The sequence below is a fragment of the Thunnus thynnus genome, chromosome 14 (assembly GCF_963924715.1).
Source record: "Thunnus thynnus chromosome 14, fThuThy2.1, whole genome shotgun sequence".
Lineage (NCBI taxonomy): Eukaryota > Metazoa > Chordata > Actinopteri > Scombriformes > Scombridae > Thunnus > Thunnus thynnus.
Genome location: NC_089530.1, coordinates 20470307 through 20496513, shown reverse-complemented (window position 1 = coordinate 20496513; position 26207 = coordinate 20470307). Strand labels below are relative to the sequence as shown.

The window sequence follows — 26207 nt, the reverse complement described above, 5'->3', positions numbered from 1 at the left end:
AGGATGGTAATTAATCACCTATTTTTGTTCCACTTCACCCAGCCCTTTTGCACATATCGCAGGTACTTCTATGAATGGAAATAACCGGTGCGCCTGGTTACGCTCTCATTGAGCGTGAATACATGACCCTGTGCTTTGTGCTTGTCTTTGTGATTGTGTTGCTAAAATAGAGCCTGATGTGATAAAATTATCAATCATTAAATGATGTCTTTCTCTCTCTCTCTCACACACACACACACACACACACACACACACACACACACACACACACACACACACACACACACACACACACACACACACAAAACAACACAGCATAATCATTTCAAACCAAGGGTTGCAAATACTTGATAATGTCATCACCCACTGAGTTTCTATGACAACACACAGTTTTTGTAATGATGAAAAGTTAAAAGTGTTTAATGAAGTGGCCAGCTGGGATATGGAAGTGCTCTTTGACGACAGAAAACCCATGAATCTCTTTTTGCATGTTTGAATCGAATCCCATTTCTCTTAAAGTGGATTCTAGACCTCAATGAGAATCCATCACAACCCACTCAACATGGTGCCTCAGGAAATCTTCCCAAATTAATTTATTATGTGCTTTTAGTCCTTGATTTCTTTATTTCTTTTTTAGAAATAACTGAGGGAGCCATTATTGTTAAGTCATTATTGTTAAGTCAAGTATATTAACATAACCCTTAATAAGAAATCTACATCATCCTGTCAACCACCTGAAATAACATATTTTTGCAAACCTTTTTGCAACATACTCAATGTAAGGATGAAGAACTGCATTTCATTAGCATTTAGCTCATAAGCATTTAGCTTATGAGCCTGTTATGGTTAATAGCAAACAGCTGGCAACTTATTGTACACATTTAATTGAAGCAGAGCAAGAGCATCTCTTTGGAGTGCACTTTGTGTCCACCTGTTGAATGCATTAGGCTCCAACACAGGAAATTTCACGAGGGACCACGAACCGTTAAAGGCCCTGAAAACCCATTTTCTCAATCATCTTTCTTTCTATGAGTGATGCAATCCTACATGGACACAAAATTCTTCTGTTAGAACAGTTTTGGTTATTTCACAGGAGACATTTCTGTAATTTCCATGTGCCAATCAGGATTCAGCAATATTTGTGGTGTTGTTACTTTATGTTGTCAATCAAATCTGATCAAACTACACCCATCCAGTCTTGATGAAGCAGATGAAGCAGATTGGTTTCATGTTTTTCCCCAATTTTAACTTAAATTGTTGTTACTTTAGTTATAAATATTTACTGTTACAGAGCAATAATTAAAATTTGAGACCAAGTTTTCAGAGGCTTTATCTGCCTTTCAACTGGAGGAACTACAGGTTTCAAATTTTACAGGAACTAACAGAGTTTTCTGCACTGAACATCACTGATTGATCAATGAACACAAATATCACAACTGTTTCAACTTCTGTACCACCTCATTCACAAAATAAGGAAGTACCGGGTGACACTATCAATATTGACGAGTGAGAAGTTTGGCTATTTCTTGAGGTTTCTTAATGTTAAAAATTAAGAAGCACAGAATGCACAAAGGGGAGTTTTAATTACTTTAGTTCCTTTAGTTTAGTTCCTTTGCCACTATTTGGTCCATTTGGTCCTCCATAAGATTCCTGTCTGGCATTTTAGTCCATTTTTGGTCTTTTTGCCACCTCCTGAGAGATTTTCTGTCTCTTTCTGGCTTAAATATTTGACTTTACTTCAGCTCTTTATTGTTTTGCTCTGGACAGGTAGCACATGGTTACACAGTGTGTTTATTCTACAGACCAATCGATACTGCATTTTTGGGGCTGATACCGATATTTGAGAGTTTAGAATATCTGATAATTATATATCAGTCGATATTAATTTTCTGTCTTTCTTTCTCTAATTGCAAACAAGAAATGTTCAAGGCAGGATGTTTTACATTTGAAAAATAAACTTCTCACTACTCTCACTACTACATATCTTTGGCACTTCTGTAGTTCAATTTGTTGTAATTTATCAGCCAACATGTACACCAATACCAATGTATCTGCAGTTAGTTATATTGGCTGTTATATCTCATATATTCTAGCTTTTGGTGCCAGCAAACCTTCAACATAACTGTGTATTATTTGATTCACTGTATAAAAAAAAAAGGTTAATGTAGCTCTAGTATTAACTGTTCTTTCTTCAACTATTAGCCTTTTGTTGAATTGGTTAAAAAACATTTCTATAAGCTTTTTGTTACCATCAAAATAAACATTATATCTCAACATCAGTCTGTCATGACCTCTGACACTGTGTGTAGGTCCATTTAATGATGTGTGCGTTCACCAAGGGTCACATAGAGATCGATCTCTACTGCAGCATCTTCCCAGCGGTGGCTTTTATAACTTCCATTTACTGAAATGATTCCCAAGAGAGTTAAAATAATAATTTTAGCACTTCAATTCAGCTTATACCACAAAGGAAATGTGGTTTGCTAACAGGATTAACAGAAAAGCAAAAAGTATCAGCTGTCATAAAGACTAAAAAGAGAGGTTGTTTATTTACTGTCCCTAATGTCTCCTGATACTGATTTCAGTCTTTCGGCTCTGTTTTTGCCAACCAAAGGCTAGGACATGAGAGAAATATGTGTTATTAGTGAGCTTTTTCCGCTTTTCAGTTCCATGTCCCTTCTGTTTTTATTTTTGGCTTTTCACAGCTATGTCACTCTAAGGATCTTTCATGCAGCCAACATACCAATACAATTAATGAACCTAATGTCTGATATTCCAAGATTATTTTTAACATGTTTTATGAGTTTGAAGACAAATCATTACATGGTCAAACTCAGCATATGTTTTAGAGTCAAGAGTTGTAACACATATTTAAACATTTTATTCCATTAGGTGATAATTGAAGCATAAATTACTTCACCTTTTATGTTGCACATTCTAAATAATTTGCACCTTTTCATAATATATTATAATATACATAATATATATATTAAACTGAACTTAATTATATTAAACTTGAATTAACCCCCTGAGAGTCAAATTTAAAGGAATACTCCACTGAAAACCACTGTTGTGAGTAACAAAAACTTGTTCCTCATTGGCTTGAAAGGTAGATCTGAAAAGTTTGTTGTTCAGAGCTGCAGTCAGCATGGATTCACAGTGTTTATACGACAATGTCAGTTCACTGCAAGAAAACAGACATATCTGTCTGTCTATAGAAACTTTCAAACCACACCTGCAAACCACTCATTTTTCAAAACATTTCACTGGCACAGTTAGCTATTTAAACCTGTTGCTTGCAGCAAACATAAACAGATGCTGAGTGTTTATTTTAAGTCACAGTGAAAGGGCAGTTATAGTGCTCTTAGCATCCGTGATATAATGTACAGTACCAGCCAAAAGTTTGGACACACTTTCTCATTCAAAGGGCAAAATATCAGGAACACTTTTCAATATAACAACTTAACTCCAGTACTTAACACCACCCACTGCGACCTCAATGATAAACATTAAGTAGAATTATCACCTTCAACAAAAACTGAAAATATATAAGCTTCATAAAAGTAGAACTCATGGCAGAGCTGTTGTACTGGTTTGCACTAGATTGCACGGGTGTTCCTAATAAATTGCTCGGCAAGTGTATGTACAACAAAACAATATGCACTTGTCAACCATCATGAGATTTTGCCACACTGCTTATACCATAGTGGCTGTCCTTTTAATATCAGTGATGAATGTGACTATTTTTGGCAATATTACAACTCAGCAATGATCGGCAATGTGATGAAGTACCTTAATTTATTAGCTGAATAAGCTTGGATATAGTCAAAAACAGATATTCTAGTCTAGTGTTTTTATCCATACAGTTTGTTGATTTTCCAGATGATGTATTAAAGTATTCCATGTATTTTATCCATATTGCACACTCCTAAAATAAATACTACATACATGCGGTGAAGACAGACAAACCTCAACATCCTAACACTGCTTGCCATGGTAACGGACCTATCAGTCTTTACCCAGCAGTCAGACATGCACACAGTCACACCCTGTGCATCCCAATCCATCAGGCACAGCGTGCATGGACAGCGTCATCGGCCAGAGGCATACAGATGTCTGTTCACATGAGCAGCCTCTGTTTCTGCAACCAGGGCTTAATGGTTTATCTGTACCCAGCAGCAGTCCATGAATCATATACAAGGCTGCACATAAACTGGTCAGCTTTGCACGCTAATGATGTATTATGTTTAGCTTGCTGTACAACAAGAACCATGAAGATGAATCAGCTTGGTTCCAGACTGTTCACCATGAGTGTGTAGATTTCATTTTGACATATTGTTCAAATATGGTGACAAGTCTGTTGATTCACTACAGGTTTGTTCCAATTATAGATACACAACACTCATACTGATGCTTGTAGTAGCCTTAAATGTCCTGCCAAGTTATTAGTCTCTTAAAATCTGTTAGCATACCAAAAATATCAGTTTGACACATCAAGCACCACAAAAGACGACAAAAACTGACCAGACCAACTAACAAGAAACTATAATAAATCCTAATCCAATTTGTGTTTTTCTATCACACTTCACACAAATGAAATGACTTTGCTTTTATGTTTTATTACTGTGTCAAAAACATATTTAAACTAAAATGAATTAGGTTTGTGTCACCTGATTTATACAAGAGCGGAGGTAATATTCAGTGGTTGATAATGCCAATACAGGAATATATACACACAGAAAAACACCTGAATGCTCGACCAAACCTTTAAAACAACACAGGACATACATGCCATGGGTATTATCTAATATGATATTTGGACGCAAAAATATAAAAGGTTTCTCTTGTCGCTTAAATCGCTTTAAATCTGAGCTTTATCCACACAGAAACATAAAAGCCAATGCAAGCGTTCTCTTTCTGCGTCATTATTTCCTTATTATGTTATGTTATAATCATGTCCTACATAAGATTCCTGTCTGGCTGGTCACAGTTGTTGCCATGGTGAAGCAAGATCCTCACATGTGAAGACAGACAGTTAACAACTAATTAACATTCAGGCACATTTGGACGGCTTCATGCCGTGTACAGTTTTGAAATAGGAACATGCTGTGTGGGCAAAACGCATTTTCTTTCCTTTCTGGTCGTCCCTTATATGTTCATGTTACTCACTCTCTCTGTGTTTCTTTAATCAAACCAGAAGGAAACAAGGCTCAGACATTATTGGCGGCCAGAAATAATTGGGCCAATGTTCATCCGTTGTTATTAAATAGCTCAGCCTGGTTCCTCCCAATTACAGAGACAGCATCTGCAGCAATTACTGCCACCAGCAGAGAGTTTTAGTGTTCTAAATATGTATGTAAAAGTGGAAAATGTGATCATACTTAAAATTGTAAGAAGCATTCCCAATTGGTTACACTTGTGTATAAAATATGAGAAACAGATTCATTTTACAAGCGGAAAACATCCATACTGTATTTTCAAAAAATAAATTAATTAAAAACAAACAAACAAAAAAAAAAACCTGACCAATTAAATAGCTGTTTCTGTGTTTGCACTTTATAATTTCAGCAACAGATGAGACTCATTAGGGAGCCAGACTAGAGGTTATTGTAATTTTCTTTTAATCATTTGTCATGCAGCATACATGTAAGATCATGTGGTCCTCGGTCAGAGCAGGTGTAAATTGAAGTATTTTCAATCATAATTATAATTTTGCCCAGATGGTCACATTAAGCTCTGTTGAATTTGTGCGTATATTGAAACAACCAATCCTCAACCGTCCTGAGGGCCTTTTTTATGTAAATGTATTCATATGAACACATTAACACTATTTCACTGACACAGTTGTGTAAATGCATATGTGCCAAATGATTTGGATGTTTGAATAAAGCATCCAAGCTAATTTACTGTCATAATCAAACAATTTTTTTCTCATTTAAGGAGAATTAAAGACAGATGATAAACAGGAGCAAAGAGCATCTCACCAACCCAGGTGGGAACCACAGCTAATGGGTTGATGGAAGGCCCTGAATTATACATGATTTCACTGAAAGGACTGTTTTGATGATTTTAAGGTCCATTACTGCACATCTTTCTGCCGCCTCTGCTTCAGTGGTCCAGGAAAAGAGCAAGTCAAGGTAGTGGTGAGGCAGATGGAACTATTTTCTGTTGTCGAGCTTTTTTATTTGCAGAAGAGGCATAATGGATGTTTGCTCTCTGCAGATGTTTACTCCTGTCTAACCTTTCTGTGGCTTCACTATCATTTTTTCTGTTTGCTGTAAACATTTTTATCTGTTATTTGTTTACTGAGATGTGAGATAATGTCCTTATCTTTTGTTTATGTGGAATAGTCAAAAAAATTCTTCCAAAATGAGAAACCAATCCACAGGAAAGCTGTATCCTCTTTATGAATGATATTTATCAAGTGATTACCACTGGCATGAAAATTAATTTTACACTTGATAAAGTAATAATGTTGTCAGTAATATCCGTTTTACAACAGTATGGTATCAATTAATACAACACAAAAAACATTCAAGCCATGCACAGCTTCTCAAAGTGTTTAAAATGTAATGAAATGTCTGCTGGTGGGTATCTACAACATCATCTTGTGCACAAGAGACCCTATCTCTTAGAAATTCTGTTAATTATAATATAGCAAATGTCCTTTTACAGAAAGAAATGCCACCCAAATCACATTTTTAATCAACATAATGAGGGAATGTTTTTAATCTGCAAAATTGCAAAATGGTCATACACGTTGGCAAAACATTCACTAACAATGTTTCTTTAATTTGTTTTCCTGCAATATTCACTTATTGCAACTAAAGCATGATTGAAATGTTTTATGTTTATGTTTACAGAGATGGTGGTCTTGGTTAAATATTGGATGGGTAGCCAAATGCTTGTAGCTAACATGCAGCACGCTGTCCAGTCTGCCCCACATGAATGACTGTTTACATCAAACACCCCCTGCCCGGTGCCTTCTTCTCCTCCTATAGGAACAGCTCACAGTACCTTTCGCCCTATCAGCCCCCCCCCCACAGGCTTCATCTGTCACTACCACCTTCCCCATACAGACCATTACTTCCCACCATAGACTCACTGTAACTGGCTCATCATCACGCCTCGCTGCTGTAAATCATAACAATTTAATCCAAGCCCCTCAGCAAACTCTTTTAACCCCTGCTCTTAAATCCAAACCCGTAAATGTTGGTCTTTTAAATATCAGATCCCTTAATAACAAGTCTTTTTTTATGTCAAGATTTTATTACTTTTAACAACCTGGACGTTTTTATAATCACAGAGACTTGGTTATCTGAGGGAGATTGCAGTCCTCTTATCGAAGCAACCCCCCCCTGATTTTACACACTTACATCAACCCCAACTGTCAGGCAGGGGAGTGGGGGGGGGGGGTTGCTGTCATTTACAGAAATTATTTTAAATGCACCCCCATCGTAATCTTACTTCTTTTGAACACCTTGGTTTATGGTACACTCTAAAGAGCCTGTAATCATTTTAATAATCTACAAACCGCCCAAGCCAAACAATATTTTTATCCAAGAGTTTGCCGAGCTACTATCCCATTTCATGTCAAAGCATGACAAAATTCTCATTTTAGGTGATTTTAACATCCATATGTGCTTCCCTTCTCAGAGGTTTGTAACTGATTTTATGGACACTTTAGAATATTTTAACCTCACTCAGGTAATACAAGAACCTACACATTCACACTATTGACCTAGTTCTATACAGCGGTCTCAGCCCTGACAATTTTGAGATTAAGGATATCTGTGTGTCTGATCACAAAGCAAGTTTTCTGAGCTTTTTACTAATGCCTTTTTAGCTGCCTGTAGTCCTCATTTTAATACAGAGGAGCTGGTCTCTCTTTTTAATCACACTTGTCAGTCTGTCTTGGACTCTGTTGCCCCCCACAAGGATAAAAAGTCAAAGAGAGAAGTGCAACCGTGGCTAAATGAATCCACCAAGGAATTAAATAGAGACTGTAGGAAAAAGGAAGGCAAATGGAAAAAAACAAGTTTATACGAGTTTTATGAGATCTGGAAAGACGTAATGACAAATCAAATCAAAAGGCAGTTAAAGAAGTTAAAACATCATTTTTTTCGAGTTTAATTTTAGCAAATCATTATAACCCCAGTATTTCATTTAAAATAATAGACTCAGTCACCACCCTCTCCCCTTGTGATGCCTCACAAGAGATGTGTGAGAGGTTTTTAAATTTCTTAGATGAAAAAGTCATGGATATAAGGCAACAAACCCAAAAGTTGTTTCAAACCAGCTTTTAGCTTTTATGTGTCTAAACAATATCTTTGAGAAATTTCAGTCAGGTTTTAGAGCTTTACATAACACAGAAACTGCCCTCCTCAAGGTAACTAATGACCTCCTTTTAGCAGCTGAAAGGGGGGAGAGCGCAATTTTTTTTCTTTTAGCTCCTAAGTGCAGCTTTTGACACAGTAGACCACACTGGTTTTATTCTTATCATCACCATCGGTAACTTCACTTCTTCCAAAGCCCACATTACCAGTGGTGTACTGCAAGGTTCAATTTTAGGTCCAATTTTATTTTCCATCTAAATGCTTCTACTTGCCTCAATCATCCAATAACACAACGTTTCTTTTAATTGCTATACAGACGACACACAGATATACCTTCCCCTGAGACCCGGTGACCCAAGAGGCCTAGCTGCTGCTATAAACTGTCTCAGCAATGTCAACTGTTGGATGGCACAAAATTTTCTTCAACTCAACAACTCAAAAAAACAGAAATCATACTGTTCAGTCCCCCTAATCCGAAAAACCCCTTCAGTCTTGGTCCTCTATCCACCAACATGAAGCCCACTGCCAGAAATCTAGGAGTACTGTTTGACTCAGATTTAAGTTTCAAACCACACATTAAAAAAGTTGTCCAGTCCTGCTTCCTCCAAATAAGAACCATGTCCAGTATTAAGCCAATGCTCTCCCACCCTGACCTTGAAAAAATCATGCCTTCATGTTCTCCAGATTAGACTACTGTAACTCCCTCCTTACCAGCATAACACAAAAATCCCTCTCTTGTCTCCAACTAGTTCAGAATGCAGCAGCTCGGCTTCTTACTGGTTTTAACAGACATTACATCACCCCAAACCTGGCTTCTCTCCATTGGCTCCCTGTTTGTTTTATAATTGGTTTTAAGATTCTACTGATCACTTTTAAAGCACGTCTGGGTCTGGCTCCAAGCTACATAACAGATATGTTGACCCCATATGAACCAGCCCGCAGCCTTAGATCCTCAGGTGGGGCCCTTCTGGCTGTTCCAAAGTCGAGGCTTAAATCTAAAGGTGACCATGCTTTTGCCATCACGGCCCCTCGACTTTGGAACGACTCGCCTGAGGAGATAAGGCTCGCAGAATCAGTAACTTCTTTTAAACCTATTTTTCTACAGACTTGTTTTTATGTAATGTTGTCTTTCGATCATCTTTCTATTGTCATTTAATCTTTTTATCATATCTCTATTGTTTTTCTTTGTCTTCTGCTGCTGTCGTCTTAAGGTCAGACCTGTTATTGTTTTCTGTGTCGTGTCTTTGCTTTGTCTGTCAAAGCACTTACAAAGCAAAACTCTGTTTTTAAAAGGTGCTATATAAATAAAGATATTATCATATTATTATTATAATATAAGTATAATATTAGTATAATAATACATATAAGTCAACAGTGTCTTAAAACATGTCACAAAACATGTTTACTTTGTCATCATTTAACTGAAATCCCAATTTTTCCTTCAACCAAAGTGCTTTTATTGCCTGAACCTACAGGCTGAAGTCTGGATGCAAAGCCTCGGTATGAAAGTTGAGCGATCACCTCCCCACAACTTCTACGTTATAATAAAATGAAGCACTTCTCATGGTAAACAAATTATTGTAAGTTTCTGTAAGTTACTGTAAGTTTCCCTCAAAACGGATGTGGCAAATGAAATCAGTAGTATATAAACGTAATTTCTAGGAGTGTTAGCTACATTTCCAACTGCAACAACAAAATTAGAAAGTTAGCAGCAAAACCGACACATTATCCTCATGTTTTTAGTTATTGTTGTGTTGAGTAATTAGCAAATCCTCAAAGAATATTTAGGAGTGAAATATGGACAGTTTATTTAACTTTTCATTTCTGTCTGGCTCCTGATTATTACATTTGAAAAACATGATGTGAGGAGGAGTGGAGGCTTGATAACACAACATGGCTGTATTCAGAACCACCTACTTCATACTACAGAGTATGGTACTGCATACCGCATACTATGTTTCATAGTAGTATGCAGTATGAAACTGTTCAATTGATTTAATTTGCAGTATGCTAGGCCAGGCTTAGCCGGTTTCCGGGTTTGAAAAGCGAGATAAAAAAAGGTAACGGTCAAAGTGACTGGCCGGTCTCACCCAGCCAGCAGCTCCTCACAGCTCCAGAAACATCACAACAAATTTCCAAACAGCCATTATTTGGATAAACTGAGCACATATTGGGAATCTAACAACAGCTTTTAGCTGGCTCAAAAACACCACCGTGTTGCTGTCTGCCTTTTCAGAAATTGCCGTGTTTTGTGACCGTTCCAGCACTTTGCATTGTGGGACAAAGTAGGTGACGTAGAGTGGTCCGATGCGTACTGGAGATTTTTTCCAAATCAATACAACACTCAGATATTTTAGGCATACTGCAGATTTTGCTTTTGTTTGCATACTGCATACTACATGCTACATTTTGGCCAAATCAGTATGGACTGCTAGTATATATTGTAGGTGGTTTCGAATGCAGCCTATGTGAGGACGCGGTGGGGCGGGGGAGGCAAGGTTACATGAGACAGAAACATATTGACATGTGGACCATCACTATCACTATCAGTCATTTTAAGCCAGCATGGATTGTGACAACTTTCAGGAACATACGATGTAGAGGACTCATCTCCACTGGAGTATCATAGAGGTCCCAATCCTCACCTGTTTGAACCTCTTGCTAGTTTCACTCCACTTGGACCTGAGGCTGTGGCTGGCAGCCTTGTAGGCGGCTAGTCCATGGAGGTCCAAGAAAGGAGAGGGGATGTCAAGGAATGGTACGAAGCTAGTATTGGTTCATTTCTCACTCTCTGTAGCTACCCTGGTGACTGTCATTATATTCTCTATGGCTAGTGTTCCACTTTTTTTACTTGGTCAACGAATGAAATATACCTCAGCTTCTTCATCACGGTTGAGGAGGGATCACAGAATTTGGCTTAACACAATATGCCAGCAGGAATCTAATTATGTGTACAGTGCAAAATAATTAATTCCCACTGTCTTTAGAAGTACACCAGGTTTCAAACATCTAATTGATTAAGACTGAAAGAAATCCTTTTATTCAATAAGCAATATACAATAAATGGTTGATCAGTGTGACAAAACCTCAAGGGCAAAGAATAAATTAAAGCTGAAAACTCATTAATGAAATTACTCATTCAGCTAATTTAGACAAGATGAGGCCGTTCACCTCCACACAGCGCGATGTACATACGTAAGCCTCTGGCATACGACACACATAGGAGAAACACAAGCTATCATCTGCAGCAATGTTAACGACATTCTCAAAGTCAATAAGGGGATGTTGGAAATTACCTCCAGCACCAGTTCACTACTCAGTGTAGGGTGACAGCTTTTACTGCCTCTCGAGCTGTCTCGTCGGTCCCCGTACAAATAAAGCCTAAAATAACAAACACACTAAGCTGTCAGTGTTAAAGTTAATCAGAATTTAATGAACTAACTGTCATCCCCAGTTGTTAAGAGGATTTGGGATTATTGAGGAGGGTGCTAGAACAATGCAGAAGTAAATTACCTCGGTGGTAGAATGGCAGTTGAGGTTTAATAAAGTGAAGGCCACTGGGCGTAATGTATCATTGTCACTCAGATTAATTCAATAACCTAACAGCAGGAATATGTCGAAGAAGTCGTCACTTGAAATAGTGCAGCAACAGTACAATCACTGCTGTGCTTTGGAAATTAAATTAAGAGAAGCTGTAGTAATTTACAGATAAATTGATAAAAAATACCATCTGAACCTATTAAGTGCAAAATGAGTAAATGACAGTAGAATAGAAGTGCCTTTCACTGGGAGAATCTACTTATTCCTGGATTGCTTCATTATTTGGGTTGATTAGCTCTTTACTGTGTAATGCCATTCTGTGGAGCTCTATAATTGCTCACAGGGATATTGACATAACTGGGAGACCCTGAAGATCCTTCTCTCATTTAACGTTAAAAAACAAAAGCCGCTTTATGAGTATGCCATACTCCATTTGGGTTTGTCAAATGGGGTCTCAGGCTGTGGGCTGTGGTCAAACTTTTCACACTGTTTTCACCAGTAATGGAAGAAGTACTACTTTACTTAAACAAAAGTACCAATACAGCAATGTAAAAATACTCCATTACAAGTAAACGTCCTGCATGAAAAATCCTACTTAAGTAAAAGTGCAAGTATTTGCAGCTAAAATGTGCTTAAAGTATTAAAATAAAAGTACTCGTTTCGTCCATCTGACTGATATATTATTATATATGTCATTAGATTATTAAAGCAGCATGTTACTGTTACTGTTTGAACTACTTCACATATAGTTAGTAATACACAGTGTAATGTATTTATAAAAGCTTGTTATATTATCCACTGTGTCAAATCTTCATCTGAAAGTAACGTAAAAGCTGTAAAATAAATGTAGTGGAGTAGAAAGTACAATATTTCCCTCTGAAATGTAGTAGATTGGAAGTATTGAGATGCATAAAATGGAAATACTCAAGTAAAACACAAGTACCACAAAACTATACTGAAGTACAGTACTTGAGTAAATGTACTTTTTAATTTCCACCTCTGTTTTTACTCATAAATACATTTTTACTGTATTTTTACTAAATGTTTCCCATGAACACTGGATGCCACCTGTAAATGTGTCGTAATCATCAGACTAACTGGACTATGATTGTTATTTTTTACATATTTCTTGGGGGTGTGGGTTATAACATGCAAGATAAACCACTGCGATGAAGACAGCGACCGCTAAACACGCCATATTTCTTTGCTGACAAGAGCTCTAAACAGTCGAGCCTTTTCAATCGTCTGTGTTCCATCCTCCCCTCTGTGCTAATGCTCTTTCTTCTGTTTTCTATAAACATTTCAATGCTCTATACTCAACTGTCTCTCTTCTTTGCCCAATTTTCCACCACGTTGATTGAAAGGACATTTTTGTGATACTGTACTGGATCTTCCTAGAAATTCACCCTTCGATGTTTAACATCGAAAAGCCACGTAGCAGGGTGAGACGCAGGTTTACATGAGGACAGACGTCTTTGTCTTGTCAGACAATAAGGTGGAAAGTGGACCTGACTTTTGCATTCACCTTAAATAAGTGTATTTTTAGTCATTCTGATCAAGCGTATTTTACTGTAAGCAAATTTGTGTTCCTTCATTTCAGATTTGGTTTCTGTGCCAAAGCCTGAGTTGTAAACAAGCTGTTAGTATTTGAATTATATAAAATAAACTCTGTTTTTTCAGGACATCATACAGTTCATGGTGAAATTTGCACAATATTGTCTGTAAACAACCAGAGGAAAGTCATTTCTCTGTGATATTTTTTAAAACCTCAAGGAGTCTGGGACTCCTGTAGGGATTATCTTTTAAACCGAGCGATTAGAGCTGATTAGACTAGATGTTTGCTATTACAAAATGGGCTGGTTGCTGACACAGGGGGGCCTGAAATATTCACAAAACCTCCCAGGAGACTTTGCTCAGCGCCTTCTGCTATGATTGCAGCATAACTAAGTAACAGGGGAAGAACATGTTGAATGTTGAAAAGACAGCAGTGTTCAGTGAAGGCTCTTCCCGTGTAGAAACAAACTGAGCACATTTGAATAATTTCTTTGTGCTTCACTTGTGTCATTCTTTATGTTAAGGATAAAACTTCACTTGTATGTTCTCTCCAACTTTTCCACTATCATGTCCTACTTATGTTTAAAAAAATGATCATTTTTGTATTAGTAGACTGGTGCACAAGGCATGTATTGGAGTTTCAGGGATGAAGTATGAAAAGTATGAAGTTGTCAAGTATGAAAACTGAAGATTGGTTTAAACCTGACACGTCAACATCTACATTACCACTCTCATAATCAATTAAAAATTACTTGTTTTTAATTTGTTTTGCAATATTTTGTGCTTAAACATACACATAACCTAATAGTAAATGTCAAAACATGCACAGCATTTAAATCAACCCTTATTTTCATGCTATTGCTTTCCTGTCACAACTGAGAAGTGGGAGTAATTTAAAACAACATAAAACAACATTTAATTCTTCAGTTTATGTAAAAAGTACATGGTTTCTTTGGATAGCTACAAGATCAAAATCCTATTACATGCAATTCAGCAAGGGAGATGACCTCTAAATGCCATTTCATTTAAGTGTGCATCTTGCAGGAAATGGTCTGTATCTTCATATAACTAGATTATTGGAAAGAGGGGAAGCACACGCTTCTGAATTGAGTCCTAAATGAAGACATAATTTTACGATGAAACATTTCAAACTCTCAGCTGAATCCAGTCTTTTCTCCTGCTCCCTGATCTTCCCCCCCTTTTTCTGTGCAGATACACCAAAATGAAGACCGCCACTAACATCTACATCTTCAACCTCGCCCTGGCCGACACCTTGGTCACCAGCACGCTACCATTCCAGAGCGTCAACTACTTGATGGGAACCTGGCCGTTTGGGGATGTGCTGTGCAAGATGGTGATGTCCATCGACTACTACAACATGTTCACCTCTATCTTCACGCTCACCACCATGAGCATCGACCGCTATGTCGCTGTGTGCCACCCGGTCAAAGCTCTGGACTTCAGGACGCCGCGCAATGCCAAGATTGTCAACGTCTGCAACTGGATTCTCTCCTCTGCCATTGGGCTGCCCGTCATGTTCATGGCCTCCACCACTGTCACCCGTAAGCATGCGCACACACGCGTCATTGCCGAGTACAACCGTCCAAATACACTACAATAGCTTTTATTGTGTCTAGAGGAATTGTGCACTTCACATAGATAATTGGATGTACGTATATCTTTCATGGATAAAAGAAATGGATAAGTTGTCCTGGAAACATCCTTGGAGAAAAATAACAATTTCATCCAACAGATTTAAAAGAATTGAATAGAGAAAGTGATGACCTCAAGAAGTAGCATTCATCAGACCCTCAAGTAGCGACTATGCATAACGAACATGAACTTGGTGGGCTGTGAAAGGAGCTCATTTCTTTCTTATTCATTAGTAAACAGAGAGGTCAACAAGGTCTCGTTAAAAACTGCAAGCACAAAACAGGAGGAAGACTTATTCAGCTCGTTCTCTGCATTTCAGAGCAATTATGTACTCTGGCAGGCTGTGTAACAGGAAACAGCCCAGGAGAGTTGTTTAGGTTTTTCTGTGTAATTGGAAAAAGAAATATTAAATGCCCTCAGATAAAATGCTATATAGCTGGCTGGTGACTAATATAAATGGTTGCTAGGGCTGAACGATTTTGAAAAAATCTAATTGCAATTATTTCGACTGTACTAAACAAAAATGTTTTCTTAAGTCTAGATATGATGCAGAGGCCAGGGCATATCAGCAGCATGATGATATTTAATTTAAAATGGTAGTTTGACACACATTTCACCTTTAACAAATAGTGCACCTCCTGCGATTTGAAAATTGCAGAAGGTCATACTGCGATTTCAATGAAATTTTGATTAATTGTTCAACCCTACTGGGTAATGGAGAGAAAACTGCCTCTGAAATTGCTCAAGTGTGATTGTAGCTCTGTTTGGAGAAGAGAGAGTAATGAAAGATTTGCTGACACCATGATGTTGTCACTCAGAGGGAGACTTAAAGATGTTGTTGCTGTTGCTCCACAAAACTTAGTTTTCACAAAGGAGTTTAGTTTATCTCTGTGCAGCTGGCTGAAAACATTTTGGTGAAAGAGCATAAGAAAGACACAGACCTACATAGACCCCCCCCTTGTGTTGTTTGACGTTAAAAGAGTGGTGAATTCATTAGTTATTGACTTTATGTCTAAATAAATGACTACATGTCAGATGTACTCATCAACAGCAAAAGGAAATTCTGATGCATATACATACTCACCAACATCTTATAGTCACACAGACAGCACATTTACACATACAGTACTGGCCTCAAGACATTTTAAACAGACTGCCTGCATACAGTATATACGCCAGATCAAAAGATCTCAATCATTTAATACACACAGCTCTGATAGGGTAAACATAGCTTGCATAAACACACCAAATACATTCATAACACGTATCCTATCGTCCATCAGTGGTAGTGACATGACAGTGATATTTTTTGGGGCATTTTATGTCTTTTAGAGACTTGGGACAGAGATGACAGGATGAGAGAGGTGGGGAGTTTGAGTTTATTTATTTTCACAAGTCGATCAATACACCCAAACAACAAGAAAAAAATCAATGTGAAGGAGGGAGGAACAAAGCCTAGATTAGGTTATTGATTACCTCTACCTGTATAATGTACATGCATGCATATAAAAGAAAAACAATGTCACACTGTTAGAAAATAGGATTATAAAAACAAAGCTAAAGCCTTTTTAAATATGCTCTAAGGGACTTTAAGGAAGAAAGAAATTTAACCCAATGAGAATAGTAGTTTCATAAACCTGTATCTGATTGAAAATTGACCTCTGGTTGTCAGTTTGACATGCAACAAACAGACAGACTCGATGGGAAATTGTGGTTCAAGGTTGGCACCTTATGGGAGATTAGCAAGTAGCTGATGAAGAAAATGTAATATCTAGCAGCGATATTTCCCTTAGGGGTTGGTGGAAACCTAAAAGGAGAGTGAATATTGCACTTATATTCACCAGGTGGACACAAACACGACTTCAAATGAATGCTAATGTTGCTTTGAAAGTGTTGGATCTGTAAATAGGATCGTTCAAAATCCATCATTAAGTAATTTTAAGCAGGTTTAAGTAATTTACAAGATTCCAGCTTCTCAGATGTGAGGATTTGCTGCTTTTCTCTGTTTTGGTCTGTTGGTCAGACAAAATGAATAACTTGAACATGTCAGCAGTTTTTTTCGATTTCCTGACATTTTGTAGAGTCAAAGATTGATCAGATAAACAGAGGAATAATTGATAGATTACATCCATAATGAAAGTAATCATTAAATGCATCAATAAACACTGCAACACTGCATTTGATTGCATTTTGTACAACCAAATTAAATAAATACATTTCAGAGGCAGGAAGCACAGATGTCCCCGGAAGTTAATTTATAGGGAAAATAAAGTGGATAAAAATAACTACTTGTGAAATCGCTCATGTGCATGTAAATGAATGTTTGTGGAGATGTGAACATGTGTGCATATGTGTCTTCTCACCCTGCACAGCCACCAGCATTGTTGACTGCAAGATGATTTTCCCCCACCCCCCCTGGTACTGGGACACCCTGCTGAAGATCTGCGTGTTCATATTTGCGTTCATCATGCCCGTTCTCATCATCACCGTCTGCTACGGCCTCATGATCCTGCGGCTTAAGAGCGTGCGCATGCTGTCGGGCTCCCAGGTAAAAGAAAAATCTGTTTTTCTTTCATAAACATGAGCCACAATCAGTGCGTACAATGAGTTATCTTCTACGCTTTGTGCTGAAGGCTTTTAATCAAATGCAAAAGAGAATGCAAGCATTCTGTGAAACTCTAAAAGCTTGGGTCTACCAGTGACCCAGATTAACCACATTATTTACTGAATAACTAACCACATTAACCACGTTATTTACTGAATAACAAATTGATTGTATATCTCAGAATAGTGAAGCACAATAGAGGGCTGGCCAGAGCACGCATGTAAAAACGGTGCACTTGTTGCTCTCAAGCAAAAGCAATTAGGGAAAATCAACTGAAGCCTGAGATTGTGACTGAGATTTAATTAACTGCAGTAGAAGGTGAAATGACCTAACAACAATCATTTCACACTCAATATTGTTTTAAAAAATAATTACCATACACTGCTGCAAAATGTGTGCACATTCTAATGAGGATGTATTTAGATGGAAAATAAAGATGATTTGTTTCCACCTATAGATTTTCCACTGGTTTCCCCCTGTTCATTATCCAACCACCTCTGCACTTCTCTTAACCACTTGTCTCTGGTTCCATCATCCTTTTTCTCACGATCCCTTATCCCTTCTCTAAATCCCCTGTCCTTTTCCTTAACCCCTCTACATTTCCTTCCTTCTCCTATCCTCCTCTCTCCTCTGTCCTACCTTGCCTTCTCCTGCATTTCCTCTTCCCCTTCTGTCCTCCCACACTCATCTTGCACTCCTACTCATTCAAAACACTGAACCTACACCTATATCCTTCACACTAACAGGAGAAAGACAGGAACCTACGTCGGATCACCCGCATGGTCCTGGTGGTGGTTGCCGTCTTTATCGTGTGCTGGACTCCCATCCACATCTTTGTCATCATCACAGCTCTGATCAACATCCCCAGCTCCACGCTGCAGACTATCACTTGGCACTTCTGCATCGCCCTGGGTTACACCAACAGGTACGCATCCAGCAGTCGCCTTAGAAAAATACTGCATATCCACTTAAGTACTGAAACTATTAGTCCTAAAAATTCAAATGATTTTTTAAGTATTGTAAGATTTTGCTTAATTTTCTTGGTTGGTGAGTTTACTCAGAAGTTAACTATGAGAAGCAGATTTCAGGCTGATCTAGTGTTAAAATGTGACATCTTTTTTTGACCTTTTTTGCCCCCTGCAGTAGTCTGAATCCAGTTCTTTATGGCTACCTGGATGAGAACTTCAAGCGTTGTTTCCGTGAGTTCTGCACACCGAGTCCCTCGGTGCTGGAGATGCAGAATTCATCTCGTGCCGGAGCCACTGGCCGCAAGCCCCCACAACGCGACCACATCAGTGCACACACAGGAGAAAGATCCAATCAACAGGTAGTCAGTGTCTATGTGTATACTAGGGTTGTATACTGGGAATTGAGATCTTGGTATTTCCCAGGAATTCTTGCCAAAATCTGCTATTGTTTCCTGGAAAAAAATACCTGCAGGCCTCAGGAAATCTTTGTAATGTGTGTGCACCTGTGTCTTCATGTATTGAAACAAAGAAGCCATAGTTTGACCAGGAATACTGTTGTTAAACTGCTTTTTAGCTGCAGATGTTCCTTACAATTATTTTTCATGGTAAAATGGCAGCCTACTGTTCAGCTGTGTGGCAAAATATCTTTAGAAGTGTCAACAAACTATGCAGGCAGTTCAACTCTGTCTTAATCAGACATGCAGGATGGAGGCTCCATTCCCAAATCAAAGTACAAAGCAATGTTCATCAGATGGAGCACTGCATGAAAAAATAGCCTCAAAATTACAAGCAAATGTCCAAGAACAATGCTTGGTTTTTTCATTGATTCAAATAGTAATAATAATACAATAATACTCTAATGATAATAGTAATAATGAAGTGGGAAAACAGTCAATCCAGTGTGGTTATCAGGCTCACTCCATGCAGCAATAACCTCAGGTCAGCACTATAAAGACGGTCATAAACTCGCCTATACTCGCACATATTAAAACTGATTAATAACATCATAAAATATGGGTAAATGCCATTTTAGGATTGATTATCTGCAGTTCTGTGTTTAAAATCAAACTCTGTTTATGGTGAGAAATGACTGCTGTATGTCTGGAAAGTAATAATTTTAAAATCACTGGAAAATCTTCAACCCTAATACATGCTGTACCAGTACATGTGTTAATAATAGTGTGTGATGTTGTAGGGAGACCTTCATGAAAGAGTACAAATGAATATACTGCATAGGAAATAACATAAACATACTTCCTCTCGCTCTAACTCCTCTCTCTGCAGGTATGACTAGCCTTGGAGGGGTCGTCGATGGACTCTCGCTGTTGTGGCGGCATTGCCAACGACGATCTCAACTCAGAGGTCACGCAGGTCACCACAGGGCTCTGACCACACAGACACACCCACATGTATACACATAAACTACCCAGGACATGACCGAGACTCAACCGTTCTGACAATATGTTGCAAGCTTAACTGCATCAGGTCAGTTCATTCATCTGCCAACAAGCTCAGCTACTAACTGCATGGCAGTGCAAGACTTTTACTCTTCAATACAGAAATAGTTCAAACCAGACTTAACAGAAAAGAAAAGCATCATTGCAACACAATGGCCCCCTAATTAAAGATGTTTACTAAATCTGCATTTCCATTATAATTATTATCTTTATTGCTATTAATATTATCATTATATTTATATATATATCAATATATTGACTGTACAGACTGAATATGTACAGTAAACAAAGGCAGATGTACAGACAGAGATCTATAAAACTTAAAACTCATTGATCTACGCCTCCTGTCCTAACCCTCACTCTATCACTAATTCCCCAGATTGTAAAAAAAAAAGATCAATTAATTGTCTTATGTTTGTTGAATTCATATGACTGCACAACTGTCTATTACTTTTCCTCCTGATATTTCCTTTTTGAATTCATCACACGTCTGTGAGGATACTGTAAGTTGTAGGAAATGTGGTTTTATAGGAGTGACTGGACTGTATAGAACCTAATCCGATGCTTTTACTGAATCCTCAAAAGATCGTTGGCTTTAATGTCGTCACCACACAAAGACATCACTGGGAAGCTATTCAAAGTCATTCACAGCACCGACTGTGCTGCTCACCCTCGTTCAATATGGATTCACTCCATCATACCTTACACCTTATTAAGTCTATTCACCAATAATTGCACAGCACAGCACCATGCAGGCTATGGCCACTTCAGGAAGGTTGACTATTGTGGATGTATAACTGTGCTCTCTCCTCTCAGCCCAGAAAACCCTTTGTAGTCATTTACTGCCCCCTCTGTCTTTCCCCTTTCTTTTCCTTTTACTTCTATTTCATCTCTGTAAAGTAATTTCCTACCCATTTGCTGGGCTTATCATTAAGTAGACATACAGTAGAGAACTGCATGTTCTCTCTCTGCTGAATCTGACAAACTTCTGAATGTACAGAAGGGAAACCAGCTGTGTTTATCACACTGGATCCTTGTGCTGAACTGTGGATCCTTCAAACCAGCAAAGAAGACGCATCAGCCTGTTTGCACACTGCACAAAACATGGTGTTGTGGCATATAGTACAAATATGTGGTACTACCAGTGCTTGATTAACTACAGCTTAACAGCCAGTACAAGAGCCGAGCAGGATTGTACATCTGTTGTAATCTTTAGAATTGCTTGTGCTTACGTGTTGTGCTGTATGCTTTACTTGCCAGTTGCCTTTACAGTAGCTCTAATCTATATTCTGTGTAGTTCAGTATTTTTTTAAACAATCTGTAAAGATGAACATGATTGTATTGCTCTACCATGTAAAATACTGTAAGTATCCTGTTGCTTTTTTATAAACACAGAATCATGAAATTGCCAGAAAATGATTTCCAATGACGATGGTGGACCAGCAAGTCATCGTGCTTCTGAATATAACTTTTGTCATATTGAATCTGCCTGAACTGAGGAGGTGTATGTCAATCAGAAAACAATATGTATAAAACCATAAATTGTGAATTTTAAAATGTATGCAGAGTTTAACTTTATGGACCATTTCATATGTTTGTTTGACAACTGATGAATAACAATGTCATACTGTACATACAGGCAATCCACTTGTGGCATCAATGCTTTCAGTTTATTTAAAAGACTATACAGTGAGGCCTTGAAAAAACTGTTTATCTACCATCTACCATAAGAGAAAGACTGTTTAAAATGTTGTTGCCTAATTATCAACAATTGAAATATTGCTTGTCACTTAACAGCAGAAGATTTTGGCTGGTATGGGGCATCAAGTGTCACATGCTGCATTTCGTTTCATAAAACACATCACGAACAAAAATAAAATGTTGAGGAGCCATGTAGAGAAAGAAATAAAATATTTGAAAAATATAAATTATATCCAAAATTACCCAAGACAGCGTTACGTTTACTGAACACATCAGTTAATCCTGACTGTAAAAGCCTTTTCCCGTAACATTAAAAGTAAAACCATAGGTTAGAAATATGACAAATTAAACATAAATCTAACCTTTTTCTTGCTTGTGCAACTATGTCAGCTAATTAGCCAACTGTGGCTTTGTTAGCATTAAAGGTGCAGTGTGTAGAAGTTAGTGGCATCTAGCAGAACAGACTTGGCAGAAGTATGTTTTAATTAGTGTATAATCACCTGAAAATGAGAATAGTTGTGTTTTCATTACCTTTGAATGAGCCCCTTATATCTACATAGGGAGCGGGTCCTCTTCCATGCAGCCCGCCATGTTGCACTGCCATGTTTCTTCAGCTAGTTGCAATCTGCAACCTCACTGCTAGGTGCCACTAAATCCTACACACTGCACCTTTAAATAACAGTTTCCCATACTTATAAAAGCTCTACACTGCATTACAAAAACAATGCTGTATCTTTATGTCTTGTAGTTGATCATCAGCTGGTGAGGACGCTAACTTTTTGTCAGGGATATGCACAGCTTCAGCCTCTTTTCAGCCTGACAGAAGTGCGTAGACCCCTTTTACAAGATTAGCTGGAAACTGTAAAAAGTCAGCCAGAGACGGCGTTTTCGACCAACTCATGGAGCTAACAATAGCTTGCTTGCTACGGCTTATAAAATCTGCCAGCCACAGTTCAGCCGGTAAGATCCACACCTGCCGACTAGAAATGAGAAGTCTGCTTTTGTTTGCATCTGTCTGAAATCAAGGACTCATTGTTTCAAAAATAACAAAGAATTGTAAGTGGTAAATCTGTTGTTGCAAACTGCATTTTTTTTATTTTCTCTTTGATGGACAATTTAAAACAAGGGATCAGAGAAAACAGGATAAAAGCTGTCTGATTCAAATATCGCAAGGTGGTGCTTGAGGGTTTAGCTCATGTGACAGTTTTTCACATGTAGATATAGCTCTTATAGCCTTACAGTTCTGAGTAAGTTTCAGGGTATCTAAATATAAACAAAAAGTGGCTTTAAATGCACTAAAGTTTGGTTTTGGGTTTGAGAATTTGCTGGTGTGAATATAATATTTATGAATATAATGTAATACCTGCAAACTGCATGTGCTGTGCCACAAATGAAAACGTAGCAACAGTAACGAATGGGGCATGGCTTAGTGAAGTGTCAATTATGGTAATGATATTGTAATTATATTTATTCATTACGAGACGAAGAAAAAGAAGGGTACACACACATTACTAATGTAATATATGCCGTTAAGACATTTTTCAGCAAGTGACATTTGATGCACCATAAAGAAAATACTCTTGAAGGTAGCATTAATTTAAATGGGTTTATTTCTGTCTATGATCTCTATTTACATGGCCCATGACTCATATATGACTTGTATTCTAACCTTGAAATGGCATTTCGTGTAATCTACTGTACAGAGGATAATTTCTACTTTATGGATGACACTGTAACACAAAGCTTACAATTTTACTGTTAATCGGTGCATTGTCTATTGAATAAAATCTAATTCTGAATATCACTGAATGCATTTTCTCTTGCGTCTGAATAAAGTATCATCTGCATTGTGGTCTATCTTTTCTTCCAATACATGTACAGTACCAGTCAAAAGTTTGGACACACCTTGTCATTCAAGGGAATGGGAAAGTGTGTCCAAACTTTTGACTGGTACTGCCTGTCTTCTTTTCTCAGGATGAAACACAACACAGCTTTTCTATGTACACTCTGTACTCTGTACACTCAGAGATGATGAGTACAAACAAATAAAAATGAATTACGAGGAAATGTGGACTTTCATTGCAAAATATATTATGTTGGCCGTAGGAAGACAATAACTCAGACCCAGCAACCATACGAGGCTGGAGCTTTTTCCCCATTAATCACTTCAGAACTGTAATTTATTACCAAACAATTTCTGTAATCTAAAACTTATTATTGTGACATTTGGTGATCTCCATTTCTCATGAAATGCTGTATCAGCATGTGTGTTTGGCTGTGGATTGAGACATTGCAGTGGAGAAGTAGTAAAAGCTCAGGTGTAACAAATTAACCATTAACGATGGAAATTAACTGTCCTAGTGAGCCATATCAGCGAGCCAGCATGCACAGCTAATACACGTGAGCTTGACAAGAGGAATGTCTGTGTCTGTGAGGAAGGTGTAAAGGCTACTTACACACATTTGTTGTTTTACCAGTGCCCTCCCTTGGTATTTTCCCTCATGGGAAATCCCCATTGTCATCTTAAATGACGGCCAATTACTCTGAAAACTCAAGTGGACTAGTGAGATTGACAGCTCAAGACCTGAGGGAGTGAGGAAATAATGACATACACCAAAAAGGCATATGTTATAGTCTTCCATTAATTTTTTTGCCTGTTGGAATATGTATTAATATACTGTATCATTTCTTTTTTTTAGCAATTCTGTATTTCATCCTATATTAAATCTACATACTGTTCTTATTCTGACCCTTCAGAGTATACCTTCATAATTAGTCTCTATACCGAACGTCTGAACCACAAATCTATTTTTCAGACATAAATATTTTATTAGTTATTAATAAATGTTATTAATCTTTAATGGAGCTCTCAGGAAGCAGAGAGAGTGTATTCTTGTATAGGTTTTACACTGTTGTACTCTTGTCGATGTAGAAAAAACATTCACAATCACACTATGTTTCGGTCCAATGTTACCCTAAAGCAGGAAAACACAACAGTCATAATTATTTCAATGAATGTTTTTAAATGTGAATAATGCAACAACATTTTTCAGTGGTGGTTTTTAATTTTTTAAATAAATTTAACCCTCTATAGCATGTCCTAAATGTTTATCAGCTGTACAAATTTTTTTCAAAAATTTGAAACATTTCCATTTTTTTTTCAAAGTGTTTCAATGTAAAAATGAGTCAAAATTGCCCTGAACAGTATGTGAGGGTTAAGGACTTACAGTATTTATGAAAGTAAGCCATCTCCTTATTATTCTTCCTTATTCTCAGTATTTCAAATAATTAATTTTACTCAATTATTAAGCTTGCTTAAGGGCAGGTGCTTTTCATGTTGAGTCTTCTGCTCCTCTCTAACGTGGCCCCCCTCACTCAGCAAGAGGCCATTCACTTGACATATGGTGCCACGAACAGCATCACCAAGTGCTGAGGGAAGGTGAAAGAGGGTGGTAATACCTGTTTCCACCACATCATATTTCTTCACGCTGGCTTGAGTTTGACTTGATTGAAGTGCAGTAAGCGTTTGTTTGCTGTAAAAACCTGCTTATTTTCTCCATTAACCACATGCTATGATCAGCCAAAGGCCTGTTTACTCGAGGCTTTGGTTATGACCTGAGCAAAGCCACTTGTAGCAGTGAAGAGATAAAGCAAGACTCTGGCCTGTGGCTTTTCCTGCTGGAGCCTTCAGAGTGGAACAGCTATGTATGAAGACGATAACCACAAGATCCGGAGAACTGTGTGACCTTCTCAAATGAATAGAATCACATTTCCTGTTGAATCTCATTATTTTTGGTCATGGCTGTTGCAGAAATTGTAGATATTCTAAAAGCTATATGATACTCAAACCTCTTTTTAAAAAAAAACAAACAAACAAAACATGAATCCAGGATATATAAAACATGCACCTTTAATCAATGATACATATCATAAATATATTGAACATGTATGCAGAATAACTGTTGTGTTTACATGCATCATAAAAATGCATTTATAAAATTTGTTGTTGTTGCAGAATATCACTTCAGATTATGTCTAAAATTCAAATATATTTAAAAGGTCACATGTAAACATCATCAATCTAGACAATCTGTAAGGTCACTGTGGATGTCGTGCGTTTGCATGTGTGTTTGAGAGCCTGCATGAAGTGCTTTCACTTGTGTCTGAGCCAGAAAACGTCATCATCATGAATCTCAGTAGTGTGTGGGGGTCTCCGCAGGTTGTATATCTCCGTACATGCCTTCCCCTCTGACTTGTCATGTTTGGAGCTGTCGAGGAAGCAGACATCAACTTATTGGAGTTGGCTGGATGATTAGTCCTGTCATAGCGATTCTTATCAAGTGGCGTTGAATGCCCCCTCTTCCTGCAGAGACGGTGCTCTCATGCGGACGTG

General features: G+C 37.8%; 1 protein-coding gene across 1 annotated transcript in view; it reads left to right on the top strand.

The window, feature by feature from the left end:
* The window catches only part of oprm1 (opioid receptor, mu 1), a 32728-nt gene extending 9067 nt beyond the window's left edge, over window positions 1-23661 (top strand). The window contains exons 2-6 of the mRNA XM_067610483.1: window positions 14643-14992; window positions 17456-17631; window positions 18435-18613; window positions 18832-19015; window positions 19941-23661. Coding sequence (XP_067466584.1) covers window positions 14643-14992; window positions 17456-17631; window positions 18435-18613; window positions 18832-19015; window positions 19941-19946 — 895 coding nt within the window. The 3' untranslated portion in view covers window positions 19947-23661. The remainder of the gene's footprint in view (window positions 1-14642; window positions 14993-17455; window positions 17632-18434; window positions 18614-18831; window positions 19016-19940) is intronic.
* The last annotated feature ends 2546 nt before the right edge of the window (window positions 23662-26207 follow it).